Source organism: Melanotaenia boesemani, chromosome 8 (assembly GCF_017639745.1).
Source record: "Melanotaenia boesemani isolate fMelBoe1 chromosome 8, fMelBoe1.pri, whole genome shotgun sequence".
Classification (NCBI taxonomy): domain Eukaryota; kingdom Metazoa; phylum Chordata; class Actinopteri; order Atheriniformes; family Melanotaeniidae; genus Melanotaenia; species Melanotaenia boesemani.
The window spans coordinates 38,070,193-38,084,826 of NC_055689.1; the positions used below are offsets into that span (position 1 = coordinate 38,070,193).

At 46.5% G+C, this 14,634-nt stretch overlaps 1 protein-coding gene and 2 long non-coding RNA genes across 5 annotated transcripts; 1 reads left to right on the top strand and 2 right to left on the bottom strand.

Annotated features, from left to right (window-relative positions):
- The first annotated feature begins 342 nt into the window (after positions 1-342).
- On the top strand, positions 343-13,884 carry dnajc1 (DnaJ (Hsp40) homolog, subfamily C, member 1). 2 transcript variants are annotated; one of them, XM_041992577.1, is made up of 12 exons: positions 343-610; positions 4,575-4,676; positions 4,801-4,847; positions 4,914-5,079; positions 5,166-5,263; positions 5,330-5,423; positions 5,693-5,777; positions 5,907-6,064; positions 6,946-7,065; positions 8,666-8,714; positions 13,033-13,430; positions 13,542-13,882. In XM_041992577.1, the coding sequence occupies exons 1-12, from the start codon at positions 428-430 to the stop codon at positions 13,608-13,610; spliced, it is 1,569 nt and encodes a 522-aa protein (XP_041848511.1). In that variant the 5' UTR covers positions 343-427; the 3' UTR covers positions 13,611-13,882. The 2 variants fall into 2 exon arrangements, with proteins under 2 accessions (XP_041848511.1, XP_041848512.1); XM_041992578.1 differs by lacking the exon at positions 343-610 and adding an exon at positions 3,328-3,498 and having other exon boundaries at positions 13,542-13,884.
- Positions 7,152-7,839, bottom strand: LOC121644549. Of its 2 annotated transcripts, none has more exons than XR_006011291.1 (3): positions 7,809-7,839; positions 7,277-7,423; positions 7,152-7,234 (listed from the first exon to the last, which is right to left on the bottom strand). It is a non-coding gene; the product is annotated as an uncharacterized LOC121644549 (long non-coding RNA). The 2 variants fall into 2 exon arrangements; XR_006011290.1 differs by lacking the exon at positions 7,809-7,839 and adding an exon at positions 7,662-7,724.
- LOC121644548 lies at positions 7,976-8,324 on the bottom strand. Its single transcript, XR_006011289.1, has 3 exons — positions 8,233-8,324; positions 8,052-8,177; positions 7,976-7,988 (listed from the first exon to the last, which is right to left on the bottom strand). It is a non-coding gene; the product is annotated as an uncharacterized LOC121644548 (long non-coding RNA).
- Positions 13,885-14,634: the final 750 nt, after the last annotated feature.

Genomic DNA, 14,634 nt, shown 5'->3' on the forward strand with positions numbered 1-14,634 from the left:
TTAGATTTATCAGCTTCTATAAACGCACATCTTTCCACTTGTGTTAGTAAAAACAGTTTCTATTTTTGTTGTATTAAAACTAACTAATCAGTGGACAATAAAATCTTACACCAAACTTTTTTAAAGCTTATGGTTTATTTTTCTGGAAAAAAAGAATATGAAGTTAGAGTTTAGCTCCTCTCTTTGTGGTTATTTAGCTGCATTGGTGTCTGCTGGGTTTGATTAGTACAGTTTTCCTGCTGAGTGAGATGCTGGTTCTAGAAATAAGGATGTAATTACACCGGTTGCCACCGGGAGGCGGGATCGAGCTTGAGTGTTGTTGTGGCTGCGTGGACCAGAAGAAGAGCCAGATCCGGACGTGTTTCCGGTCCCTCCGGTCTTGGAGCTGGTTCGCGACCCTACAGGTCCTGTGTTTCTTGTTTCTTCTATGGTTTTGTCGTGGTTTGTGGTGATGGGGGTCTATCCCAGTTCCCGTGGCTCCCTGCTGGTTTTCCTGACGCTGCTTGTCTCCGGCCCCCCCCCTTTGGTCGCCTGGGACGCCGACCTGGAGCTACTGGACCTGGTGGAGGAGATCCCACAGACCTTCTACCAGTTCTTAAACTTGGACCAGGTGCGAACTCTCTGCTCGGGTTCAGGGTTTCCATGGTAACCACTAGCTAGCGTAGTGCTAATGCTAACAGTTGAGCGCCACGTAAGCAAGCTGCGTGGCTAAGCCAGTTAGCATACAGAGCTAATGTTGGAAACACTTTTTTACTGCAACACTTCCGGTGTTCCGGTAAAAACTGCAGCCCAGCCAGAACCCGTCTGCCTGAATTATTCACGTTCTCGGGTTTTACAGCGATAACAGATGAATGAAATCGATCAGAAACAGTCAGCAAACGGCTACATGGTCACTAAGCTCAGGTGCTCCTCTGCGAGACTGAAAAAAGCATTGGTTCCTCATGCCATCAGGCTGTATAGGAAAGAAACGGAAATGTCCTAAACATGGTTTAAGGGTGGATTTAGTGGTTTGCTTGTTCAGCTCAGGCCTCTGTGGAGTACCCCTGGCTAATGACCGCCAACGCCGCCTCCTGGTTAGATCACAGGTGATGCTCAGAACTCCTGCATCTCTCAAAATGAACTATGCATTTTCCTCTGATCACGGGACTTTTTATTGCCTTTAAATGTGGGCGATGTGCCATCGCTCATGCATGGAGTCAATATAAAGTCAAAGATGTTGCGGCTGTAAATGAATATTGCAAATAAAATCTGAGATTCCAGCGAAGTTCCTGCATGGTGGTAAAAAGTTTGTATTTGTGGAAACTAACATAAGCTCTTTGGCAAACATCCTGCCCACAGATGCACAAAACTGCTGCGAGAATCTCAAGCTGCAGTTGTGAATTTTTGTCTTTTAACATCTATTTGATTGAATGAACACTAACCAAGCTGGCCAGTCAGAGAGTAGACAGGTTCCTGTCCTTCCACACTGCTGCAGGCTCTTAAGGCGGTTTTGTGCTCACGCTGCGTCACCGCTGTAGGCTCGGCGTAGCTCCGCTGTAGGCTCGGCGTAGCTCCGCTGTAGGCTCGGCGTAGCTCCGCTGTAGGCTCGGCGTAGCTCCGCAGAGGCTCGGCGTAGCTCCGCAGAGGCTCGACGGCGATGCGCACCTCTTCCAGACCTGACATGCACCCCTGCTACGCAGATAGTTACGCGGGGGTTCTCTCGTATGATTGGTCAGTTTGGGATCACGTTTCCGGATGTCTGGATCTTCTCGCTCGTTTGTGTGGTAACCACGGTGTTTAAAAACAACACCCAGTGGATCAAGTTGATGAGAGGCTGTAAATGACCACCGTCAGCTGCGCCGTGAACGACCACCGTCAGCAGCGCCGTGAACGACCACCGTCAGCAGCGCCGTGAACGACCACCGTCAGCAGCGCCGTGAACGACCACCGTCAGCAGCTAAGCTGTGAACGACCATCGTCAGCTGCGCCGTGAACGACCACCGTCAGCTACGCTGTCAACGACCACCGTCAGCTACGCTGTCAACGACCACCGTCAGCAGCTAAGCTGTGAACGACCACCGTCAGCAGCGCCGTGAACGACCACCGTCAGCAGCTAAGCCGTGAACGACCACCGTCAGCAGCGTCGTGAACGACCACCGTCAGCTACGCCGTGAACGACCACCGTCAGCAGCGCCGTGAACGACCACCGTCAGCAGCTAAGCTGTGAACGACCACCGTCAGCTACGCCGTGAACGACCACCGTCAGCTACGCCGTGAACGACCACCGTCAGCAGCTAAGCTGTGAACGACCACCGTCAGCAGCGCCGTGAACGACCACCGTCAGCTACGCCGTGAACGACCACCGTCAGCTACGCCGTGAACGACCACCGTCAGCAGCGCCGTGAACGACCACGTCAGCTACGCTGTGAACGACCGCCGTCAGCAGCTACGCTGTGAACGACCGCCGTCAGCAGCTAAGCTGTGAACGACCACCGTCAGCTGCGCCGTGAATGACCGCCGTCAGCTGCGCTGTGAACGACCACCGTCAGCTGCGCGTGGACAACTGCACACAGACGCCACCGACACACCGTAAACTATAAGTATAAGGCCGTTTTAGCCAAAAACGTGTGTCCATATGTGACTTCTGAGCGCGTTTACAACCCGTTCTGAACGCATTGTGCACTCCTTAACCTAGAAAACGTCTTAATTCATGGTGAACCTTTGCTGAATCGCTTCCATTGGCTGAGGACTGGCTGGGTGAAGCAATTTCCTTGAAAATCGTGGGGTTGCAGCTGTAACACCATCACCTGCTGGCAGTGTCATCAGAATATTATTATTATCATCATCATCATCACCATCATTATTATTATTGTTATTAATATTATTATCATTATTATTATTGTTATTATTATTATTATTATCATCATTATTTATTTTTTTAATAATTTTTATTTTTATTATAATTTGAGATTTTGAAAAAACAACAAATGAAAAATAATAAATATTTTTTTTAAAGATTAAAGAGTAATTAATCTTTTTTTTGCTTTCACTTAGACAAGCTAGATAGAAAACCAGTTTTCTTCTTCAAGGACCATTGAAGGGCTCATATTTGCAGTTTCTTTTCTATGAAAGTCTGCAGCAGCTTCTTTCCTCGCTGAGCAGCCACTGTTATTCCACATGTTGACATTTAATAATAATAATAATAATAATAATGATAATACATTTTATTTGTTGGCGCCTTTCTTGACACTCAAGGTCACCTTACAGGATAAAACACAAGAATAAAACAAATCAATAAACACACTCATAAATTAAAGGATGCATAAAACAATAATAAAAGCAGTGTGAAATATTACAGTGAGTATGCCAATTTTAACAGATGTGTTTGAGTTTGGATTTGAACAGATGTATAGAATCAGAGTTGCAGAGATCTGGGGGGAGGTAACAAGGCAGTCGGTGGATGGAGGAGGAGGATCTGAGGGAACGGACTGGTATGGAGACATGGAGGAGATCAGAAAGGTAGGGAGGAGTGAGGTGATGGATGGCCTTGTAGGTGAACAGCAGGATTTTGTAGTGGATGGGGTAGGTGACGGGGAGCCGGTGGAGCTGCTGCAGGACAGGGGTGATATGATGGGTGGAGGCGGTTCTTGTGATGACCCGGGCTGCTGCATTCTGAACCAGTTGAAGTTTATGAAGTGTTTTTTGGGGAAGACCGAACAGAAGGGAGTTACAGTAGTCGAGACGGGAGGTGACAAGACTGTGAACGAGTATGGCGGCGGTGTGAGGGGGGAGGGAGGGGTGGAGGCGGTTGATATTGCGAAGATGAAAATATGCTGACCGGGTTATGTTATTGATATGTGATGTGAAAGACAGATCTATTTTAGATTCATATGATTTTATGGTTTAATGTGGTGTAAGCTTACCCTGCCAGCATCTTACACCCTGCAGTTATGTGCTGGATTGTCTCAGGGGCCTCTTTGCACAGTCTACACCTGGGGTCTTGTCTTCTATGGTAGATCTGGGCCTCTATTGCTCTGGTGCTCAAGGCCTGCTCCTGTGCAGCTATGATCAGGGCCTCTGTGCTGTCTTTCAGTCCAGCCCTTTCTAGCCATTGGTAGGATTTCACCATATCGGCCACTTCAGTTATCTGTTGGTGGTACATCCCATGGAGGGGCTTTTCCTCCCATGATGGTTCCTCCATCACCACATGATCTGTTTTCCACTGCCTGAGACCTTCACCGAGCACTTCGTCCGTGGAGGCCATCTTCCTGATGTATTCAAGGATGTTTCATCCTGGATAGTGGTTCTGATGGATGGATGGCGAGGGGGGCGATATATATGTATATGTGTGTGTATATATATATATATATATATATATATATATATATATATATATATATATATATATATATATATATATATATATATGTGTGTGTGTGTGTGTGTGTGAGAGAGAGATACATACAACCATTTGCTTGTACAAAGTACTTCATCTTATACATACAACTTTGCTTGTGCAACTTTTATTTTTATTTTACAGACAGACAGGTATGTTTGTATGTCCACGACTCACCTGTCTCTTCTGTGTCCCTCAGGACGCGTCTCCAGCGGACATAAAGAAGGCGTACCGCCGGCTGTCCCTGATTCTGCATCCTGATAAGAACAAAGATGAAAATGCTGAAACTCAGTTCAGACAGGTTGGGAACATCATGTATATGTAAATTTATGTAAATTTATTCTAATGTAGGCAAATTAATAGTAAACGTGTCCTCCACATGATTAGAATGAGCAGGTAAAACGCTTTCCTTCCTGTGTTTGCAGCTGGTGGCCATTTATGAAGTCCTGAAGGATGAGGAGAGGCGGCACAGGTGGGTGTGGCTCATGTGTGCCAATCAGAGCTCAGAGACCTGGGCTGAACAGGTGTGTCTTCACAGGTATGATGACATCTTGGAAAACGGGCTTCCTGATTGGCGGCAGCCGGTCTTCTACTACAGACGGGTGAGGAAGATGAGCAATGCTGAGTTGGGCTTCCTCCTCTTCCTCATCTTCACCATCGGGCACTATGGTGTCATCTGGTCAATCTACCTGCAGAAAAAGCTGGTGAGACAGCCAATCAGAGCAGAGTGGGTTCAGACAACCATTCAGATCAGGGCGAGTCATGTGACCTGACTTCTGCATGTTTCCAGGACGAGCTGCTGACGAAGAAGAAGAAGGAGAAGAAAAAAAAGCTGAGCTCCAGACCGGTTGAGGAGGTCAGGTGTGCTGGTCAGGACGCCACCAACAGGTGCGCCTATGACATCATTATTACTCTACTTCCTGTTGCTTTGTTTGTGACTGCTTGTTGTTTCAGAAATCAGGAGCGACCTCACTGGCAGGACATCCTCCCTCTGAAGCTGAGCATCTGGATTTACCTGTCCGTCAAAAACCTGCCTCAGGCCGTCCAGGTAGGATCCTGATGCTGGTCTCAGTTCTGACTCTGGTCTCAGTACTGACCCTGGTCTCACTACTGACCCCGGTCTCACTACTGACCCTGGTCTCAGTTCTGATCCTGGTCTCAGTTCTGATCCTGGTCTCAGTACTGACCCTGGTCTCAGTTCTGCCTGGTCTCAGTTCTGACCCTGGTCTCAGTTCTGACCCTGGTCTCAGTTCTGACCCTGGTGTCAGGCCTATCCCGACCATGATTCTGGTCCCAGTCCTGGTCTCTGTGTTCCAGGAAGTGAAGCAGTACTATGCGGACTACCAGCAGATGAAGCAACAGCAGAAGGAGGAAGCGGAGTCGGAACAGGAGGCTGTCATAAGTAAACACTCTGTTTTTGTCCCTCCGGGCTGCTGTAGTGTCTGTCTTTGGGCAGCCTGTAAATCAGTAAGTAACTGTACCAATCACTGATCGATGAGTTTGATCAGTTGTACTGTTTCCATCCTCTCAGGAGAAAAACGGCCCAAGGTGAAGAAGCCCAAAGTGGAGTTTCCTGTTTACGAGTGTTCTTCAGACAACCCCAGTTACCAAAGGTACGACCAGACCACGTCCATCGAGGACATCGAAGACCAGATGGACAACTGGCTGCAGGACCTCAAACGAAAGAAGGTCTGAAGTTATTGATCAGTGGTCTTAACCTATTGATCAAGTCTTAATGTTTGTAAGTATCTGTGTGTTCAATATATCTGTCAGAAAACTGTAGGACCTAGCCCTGCCCTGATGGTCCACCTACACGCCGATGGGCCAGAGCACCAGGGTGGACGTCAGCCTGGTTGTCTGCCATGTGGTGTGTTTTTCTCTTTAAGTGAACTCACCTGCCTTCATCAGCCAGTAAGATTGTCTTTTGGGTTTTCGTTGGCCTCCAGAGGCCGGCCGAACAGCCTTTTTTCTGTTTTATTTAAAACAAACTTCAACCGTCCCACGACATGGCACCAAAACAAGAAAATAGACAAGTGATCCAAAGGTAACCTTTCCTCGTCAACACAAAAGTAGGCAGAAAAAAAAAAACAAGCGGGGGCTTATGATACCTGTCCTCCACTCCAGTATCCAGGAGGACTTAGATCCATGTCTAGAGTCTGTTGTCGGTGGCGCGTTACGGAGCAGACTGTTTCCTGGTGGAAAACTCCAAAGACGTCCCCGGCATCCGCTCATCTCTACCGACTGGGAGACTCCTGGTAAAGAGAACTGTAAGGCTGTCCGGCCTCTGGAGGCCAAAGAACCCACAAGGAAATCCTACTGGCTGATGAAGGCAGGTGGAGAACTGAAGCAGGTGAAGCAGGTAAGTTCCCTTAAAGAGAAACACACAAACAGCATGCCTAGAACGCCGCGCGTCGATCGCTGGGTCATGGCCACGCCTGGAATGCCGCGCGTCGATCGCCGGACCGTGGCCACACCTGGAACGCCATGCGTCGATCGCCGGGCCTTCTCTGTGTCTTAAAATTATCTGGGTATCCTCAGGCTGGCTTTTTTCAGTCTGTCTCTGTCCTCAGACTGCAGAATGGACAGAAGAGGAGCTGAGTTTTCTCAGCAGGTTGATGGTGAAATTCCCAGGAGGAACTCCAGGTCGGTGGGAAAAGATTGCTCATGAACTGGGACGATCAGTGTCTGATGTAAGTCTGTTTGGCTGTTGGTATGTTGAATTGTCCTGTACTACTGTTGGTCTGCCCTGGGGACCTGTTGGTCTGCCCTGTAGTCCTGTTGGTCTGCCCTGGGGACCTGTTGGTCTGTCCTGTAGTCCTGTTTGTCTGTCCTGTGGTCCTGTTGGTCTGCCCTGTAGTCCTGTCGGTCTGCCGTGGGGACCTGTTGGTCTGTCCTGGGGACCTGTTGGTCTGTCCTGTAGTCCCGTCGGTCTGTCCTGTAGTCCTGTTGGTCTGTCCTGTGGTCCTGTTGGTCTGTCCTGTAGTACTGTTGGTCTGCCGTGTGGTCCTGTTGGTCTGTCCTGTAGTCCCGTCGGTCTGTCCTGTAGTCCTGTTGGCCTGGTCTGTCCTGTTGGTCTGTCCTGTAGTCCTGTTTGCCTGGTCTGTCCTGTAGTCCTGTTGGCCTGGTCTGTCCTGTAGTCCTGTTGGTCTGCCCTGGGAACCTTTGGGTCTCTCCTGTAGTTCTGTTGGTCTCTCTTGTAGTCCTGTTGGTCTGCCCTGGGGACCTGTTGATCTGTCCTGTAGTCCTGTTGGTCTGTCCTGGGGACCTGTTGGTCTGTCCTGGGGACCTGTTGATCTGTCCTGTAGTCCTGTTGGTCTGCCCTGGGGACCTGTTGGTCTGTCCTGTAGTCTTGTTGGTCTGTCCTGTAGTCATGTTGGTCTGCCCTGGGGACCCGTTGGTCTGTCCTGTAGTCCTGTTGGTCTGTCCTGGGGACCTGTTGGTCTGCCCTGGGAACCTTTGGGTCTCAGGGCGGGTCTCTGCTGTAGTCCTGTTGGTCTGTCCTGTAGTCCTGTTGGTCTGTCCTGTAGTCCCGTTGGCCTGTCCTGTAGTCCCGTTGGTCTGTCCTGTAGTCCCGTTGGTCTGCCCTGTAGTGCTGTTGGTCTGCCCTGTAGTCCTGTTGGTCTGTCCTGTTGTCCCGTTGGTCTGTCCTGTAGTCCCGTTGGTCTGTCCTGGGGACCTGTTGGTCTGTCCTGTAGTCCTGTTGGTCTGCCCTGTAGTCCTGTTGGTCTGCCCTGGGGACCTGTTGGTCTGTCCTGTAGTCCTGTTGGTCTGCCCTGTGGTCCTGTTGGTCTGTCCTGTAGTCCTGTTGGTCTGCCCTAGGGACCTGTCCTGTAGTCCTGTTGGTCTGTCCTGGGGACCTGTTGGTCTGTCCTGTAGTCCTGTTGGTCTGCCCTGTAGTCCTGTTGGTCTGCCCTGGGGACCTGTTGGTCTGCCCTGTAGTCCTGTTGGTCTCTCCTTTAGTCCTGTTGGTCTGCCCTGTAGTCCTGTTGGTCTGTCCTGTTGGTCTGTCCTGTAGTCCCGTTGGTCTGCCCTGTAGTCCTGTTGGTCTGCCCTAGGGACCTGTTGGTCTGCCCTGTAGTCCTGTTGGTCTCTCCTTTAGTCCTGTTGGTCTACCCTGTAGCCCTGTTGGTCTGTCCTGTAGTCCTGTTGGTCTGTCCTGTAGTCCTGTTGGTCTGTCCTGTAGTCCTGTTGTCCTGTCGGTCTGTCCTGTTGGTCTGGTCCTCTCTAATCTGTACTTAGTGTCTTTCTAAAGCCCTTAAACACTTCAAACTGAGTTTTATTTCTCAACAGGTGACAACAAAAGTCAAACACGTGAAAGACAACGTGAACCACAACCCAGGTAAGCCGGCTTTGTTGGTCAGCGGTTTTACAGAATAAGAATCAGCTTCTGTTCTTCTGGAAGAGACATGGAGTAGTAGGCTGCCTGACTTCAGACCTCTTGATAATCAAGGCCAGAAACTAGAATTAATAGTTGAAATTAATAGTTGAAAAGCATACTAACAGAAATCCAAACCAAAAATAGGGCAAACAAAAATATGGATAAATCGTTGGCAGACGTGAGACTGAAGAGGGCGGCGACATCGGAACATGCAGCTAGCTGAAGGGAGGTGAAAAGATGTATGGATCTAGAGTTTCTTGGCAAAAAGATACGGAGCTTAAAAGCTGAAATAAAAGATGTCCTGCACACATTCGGAGAACCACTGAGAAGTGACGTGAGAAAAGACTTGGATGACTTTAAACAAGATATAAACCAGCAGCTGCAGAGGAACCTGAAGGAAAGCTAGAGCACAAGGCACAGGAGGGGAAACGCTCTTATCCCACTGAACGAACAAAAATCTGTCCTGGAAAAGTTTACTAATCTAGAGTCAAGATCGTGGAGAAACAAGTGTTTTTGGGGTTGAAGGAGCTGAGGGTGAGTCTGTGACCGAGTTTGTCTGGAAACTGCAAAGTTGTGAACTTCAGCTGCCGGATGACTTGGACAGAAACCAGCAAGACATGTGGAAAAAGAAAAACTGGCAAACAAGATGCTGTCCTTCGACTATGGCTATGTGACCGAGGTCCTTCAAAAGAGAAAGGAGTACAACGCTGCCAAGAAAGTCCTGAAAGGAAGGGGTGTCCGGGCCCCATTCACCAAAATGAGGATCCATTGGGAAACAGGAACCAGAACCTATGGTAGCATGGCAGAGGTAAACGAGCATTTGGAGAGACCTGGATTTGCAGAGAAGACGACAGCGGACGGGCTGGAGTCACTCGTATTGCGTTGTCCCACACAAAATACAAGATTAGAGATCCAGAAAAAAAAGAAGTTCTCTTCGAACTGGAGGAAATGGAGAAAACCTTAAGGGTTACTATGAAAACCTACCGACAGCAAAAGCCTTAATTGACAAGACCTTCTATAGGAGAGGAGCAGAATAGAAAATGAATTTGCAACATCTCCAAAGAGGAGATAGACACTGCAATCCCTAAATTAAAACCAAACAAAATGTCAGGCAGTGACGGCTTTCCCAGTGAATGGACGAGGAAGAACTACCTCCACTAGTCCTAAAGTCTTTCAGTCAAACTCTGAGAGAAGGAAAGCCCCCCCTCAGGAGGAGGTCATGAATTTTCTTTGTCAGTTAGTTAGTTAGCAGTGGGAGGAGTCTGCAGCGGTGGGAGGAGTCTGCAGCAGTGGGAGGAGTCTGCAGCGGTGGGAGGAGTCTGCACCAGAGCGCTGCATGTGGTGCTCGATTTGCAACTGAAAACAGCACAAGATGAAACTGAGAAGGAGCAAATAATCGGGCCATCTCATTTTTATGATCATTATATGATAGTTTTAGTCTAATTTTAGTCAAATAAAATAAGTATTAGTTTTTAACAAATGAATTTAGGTCAATAATACGTATTAAAAAGTGGAATCAAGGTTGACAGGTTATAACAGTAACCCATAAAACAAGTTAACCTTTTACATAATAACCAGATCCTTTACCAGACTGAAAGCTTTAGCCGAGACTTTACCACCAACATGGATGAAAAGCTGCCGTGTTACTTACCTGCTGCTGGGCAGGAACTTTTATTTCTATATTTCAGCTTTTTTATGAACTGATGCCCGACTTCATCATACAAACATGTCACACAAGAAAATAGCAGATCTATAAGTTCAGCATACAGCAACACATTGTGAGCTTGTTGTTTGGTTATTTTCATCAATAATTGCTAAATTAAAAGGAATGTTTTACACTTAGAAGGTTTCCAACCAACAGCAGATTCTTTCTGATCTACTTAGGATGATGCTTTACACAGATAAAATGCTAACTGTGGAATCAATTACTCCTGAAAAGCAAAAAGCAACAACATCCTGACTTTGGTAACTGTGGCTTTATTTCTGAGAATTTTCTGAAGTGTAAAACTGAACACACACATGTCCAAAATATGAGCAAAGGATGAGGAACACAAGCTCAGCGTGACCTGGTCAGCTAGTGGAATTATTATAGTTAAAATATGTTGTTTCATCGCTTCCACCAAACCCCTTCGTCCGCGCTGCCGCCATGATTCATCTGTGTGTTATGGGATGTGTCTAACTGCTGTGTGTGTGGTTCAGCCAGCTCAGTGTGTGTGTGAGCGTGCACGCGGAGGGAAACGTGCATCGGGAGTAAAGAGAGCCGAGAAGCGGTGTAAAAACTAGTGTTGGCCAACGATTAAAATTTTTAATCACGATTAATGGCGTTGTTATTGTCGGCAGATCCAAACTGCACAACGGTGGAGTCAGAAAAAAAAGTAAAACTTCGTAAAGCCAGCAGCTACTTTCCCAACAAATCTTATATGAAAAACACACACGGGAGACAGAAACTGCTGTGAACGGCTCTTTATTGAACACACCTACATTTAGTCTGGTCACACACACCTGGGCCAGTAACTTTTCACATTAGGAGGTGAGAATAGAAATCCACACATCAGTAGAAACACCAACATGAAACATGAATGATCATGTTTACAACACAGAAACAATATTTGGGAGCATTTGTCATCAGTTACGCGCAAACTGTCTCTTTCTTTTAAAAGAAGGCCTCCAGCTTTATAAAGAAAATGCTGTAAACTTTTTACTAACATGACATCAGGGGTGTCCAACCTGTGGCTCCAGACCTTCCACAAAGCCTCCAAATACGTGGCTAAAATGTTTTTTTAAATCTTTCTTTCTTGTCATTAGGTTGGAAACCAGGGACTTTTTTTTCTTTTACTTTACATCATTTTCCATAAATATCCACGTCCTTTAAAAGAAAGTCTGTCTATCCTCTTTTTATTAAGGTTTTTTTTTTCATTTTAAAACCTAAAACTGGAAATAAAAATGAGGTTATTTAAAAAGAACAAACATCCTATGGTGGCTCTTCATTAAAATATAAAGTTTCCTTTTTGAAAAGTCTGGTAACATCTGCGTCTCTAAAGTAGTTTTATTTAGCTGTCTGAGGGAAAAATGGCTCTTTGGACTGGAAAGGCTGCAGACCCCTGCACTAAACACATAAACAGGTTTAACAGCAGTTTTCTTTTTAAACAGCAACAGTTAAAATATTTCTTCATATATATTTATAAAATCACATATTTATGAGAAAGAAGGATGAAATGTTCAGGATTTACTAACTAAAAGGTAAAAAGTCAGCAGGATGGATTTAAAGCTGTGAAGCTGCTTCCTTCTAAACACAGAAGGAACAATATGTGATGAATATCAGCATCAGGTGAACAGACAGAAAGCAGGATGAGAATCTCACAGCTTCTAGATGGTGAGGAGAGAGAAATATTCACAATATGCACAATAACTTCCATCCATGCAGCTTCACTGCTTCATTATCCACATTTCTGGATATAAATTCTCTAAACTTTCATTCTTAGCTTGACTGTTTAGCTTCACCTCTGCACCTGCAGCCTCCGCTACCGGGAGTTAAGGGTTAACATCTCGTTTCCGGGTGTAGCGTCAGGTCTGTAGATGTAACTATAAACATGTGTGGTATCCACAGAAAGTCCAGAATCTCAGCTACCAGCTCAGTAAAACCATTTCTATCACCAACAAACACAGTTAAGACAACAATAGTTAAAAGACCAGGTACACAAAGTCTGAAAAACATGTAAACACAGATGATGTTTCCCCATGAACACGAACAAACGGCTCCTCTACTGAAAGCTCACATCTCACAGATTCCACAGCTGGAAGTTTCATCTCGATATGACCAAGATTCACCGAACCAGAGGCAGAAGAAGACCCAATTTATGCTGCACGTTTGTAAAAGTCAGAAAACATGTCTTACCTTTGCTGTCTGGCCTAAATTAAAACCACATTTATTAAAAAAGTTTGTCGTTGTCTTTTGGGAATAGTTTCCTGTCTAAAAATCACAATGTTCTACCATCTGCATGGTTTAGAAAGAGAGAAACATCAGTTCTTCTTCTTCCTTAAGTTCCATACAGAAAACATGTCTTTATGTTAATAAACCCGCTCTCTCCTGGTTACATCATCACCGCTGCAGCAGGGAAGAGGGTTAGGGTCTGTATCGGGATATCAGGTTCTTTTCTTAGGATCAGGTTCTACGGTTGGTTTTAGTTTCTACTCTCAGGATGAGGTTCCACCATCAGTGCCAGGTTCTACTGAATATCATCTGGGCTCTGCTGCAGGTGAACTTTCTTTTCTGTTTCAGGTTTGGTTAAGCTGTCAGAGTTAAAGGAATCTTTCCTTCCTGTGAGATCACTTCCTGTTGCCGACGGCCTGATGACTCAGCGTTCGGACCGATATTGCGAGGAGGAAGAGGAGGAGGCGGAAGAGGAGGAGGCTCCCGTGATCCGGAGGAGAAACAGGAAGTGTCCCACAGCATCTAATGGAGGGGATGTGAAGGTCCGAGGTCGGCGGCAGAGGGACTTTGACCCAACTGTGGTGGACGATGAGGAGGTGGAACCACAGGAGATTAAAGAGAAGGTGAGCGCCGCCACCTGGACCCAGAACCAGCAGAAACTTCTGGAACTGGCTCTGCAGCAATTCCCCCGAGGAACCACGGAACGCTGGGAGCGGATCGCCAAGGTGGTCCCCATGAAGACCAAGGTGAGACAGACACCCAGAACCGGAAGATTCCTTCTGATGGATTCATAGAACCTGTTCTGTTCTGTTAGAGATTGTGTGTATTAATCAGTAATTGGCTGTGTATTGATCCAGGAGGAGTGTATGATCCGCTACAAGATGTTGGCTGAACTGGTCCAGAAGAGGAAACAGGTGAAGAGCTGATGGTGACCGTTGCTCCGCCCCCTCTTGGCAGGTGAATGATCAGGTGACCTGCCTCTGGTGTGGACTCACCTCCTCAGGTGTGCTGAGTGCAGGTCACCTGACCTTGTGACCTCACAGCTTTCTGTGCCTTATTGCAGGTCAACATGCTGCCAGTCAATGTGTTCTCTGATCAATGAGCAGTATTTATTATGGGATGTTTTTGTTTACAGATTAATAAACACAAAATATTTAGGTTTCCAAATAAAACATCAGAAAATAAAATCAGTTTTTATGTTCCTCTCTGCTTCATCTGTATAACAGATTTATGAATTTTAATCGATAAGTTTGATCAGGGACATCTTGTGGGGGTGAGTTTGGTGATTTATACACACCCTACACACCTCGCATACCCCACATACCCTAATCCTGCAGCACGTCCCAGGTAGGAAGCTCCAGCTGGCAGATAATACAACAAGGTTCTGTACAGATGGAGAGCCAGGTTCTCTCAGGACAACATCTGAGTCTGAGTGAATGGAAACGTTTTTCCAATCAGTAAAGCTTCTAAAATGTCAGATATTTAGGAATTTGGATTAAACTAATTCACAGTCTACAGTTAAACATTCAAAGTGCTGTTGTTATAGAAAACAGTCCATTCATGCAGAGCAGCAGTGTGAATGCGTTCAGAGGTAAAAAGACATTATTCCACTTGTCACTGGGGATACTGAAGAACACCTGTCGTGTTATGTTGTCTCTCGGGCGCCTTCTCTTGTCACTGGTCGGTAAATACCGCTGGGAGTGGCAGAACGTTACCAGTGCTGAGATGAACATGCTCGAGGCAGGTTGGTTAGAGCAGTCTTACACGCTATGTTATACTTGGGACGGTATTGATGCATTTTTTGTGAACTAGGGGGTCACTGGATACTATTTAATTACTACTGATAAGCAATGTGAGGAGTTCTGTGACATGTGCTTCAAATGTTCGGGAAATGCCTCACTAATGTTCTTAGCTAGCTACTTTGCTCATGCTAAAGAGGCTCCCGTTTGT

Bases quoted from the DNA above. Each gene is read 5' to 3' on its own strand.
- dnajc1 (XM_041992577.1), top strand. From the start codon at position 428: ATGGTTTTGTCGTGGTTTGTGGTGATGGGGGTCTATCCCAGTTCCCGT. The intron at 611-4,574 runs GTGCGAACTCTC...TGTGTCCCTCAG, and splicing joins AGTTCTTAAACTTGGACCAG to GACGCGTCTCCAGCGGACAT. The intron at 6,065-6,945 runs GTCTGAAGTTAT...CTCTGTCCTCAG, and splicing joins AGGACCTCAAACGAAAGAAG to ACTGCAGAATGGACAGAAGA.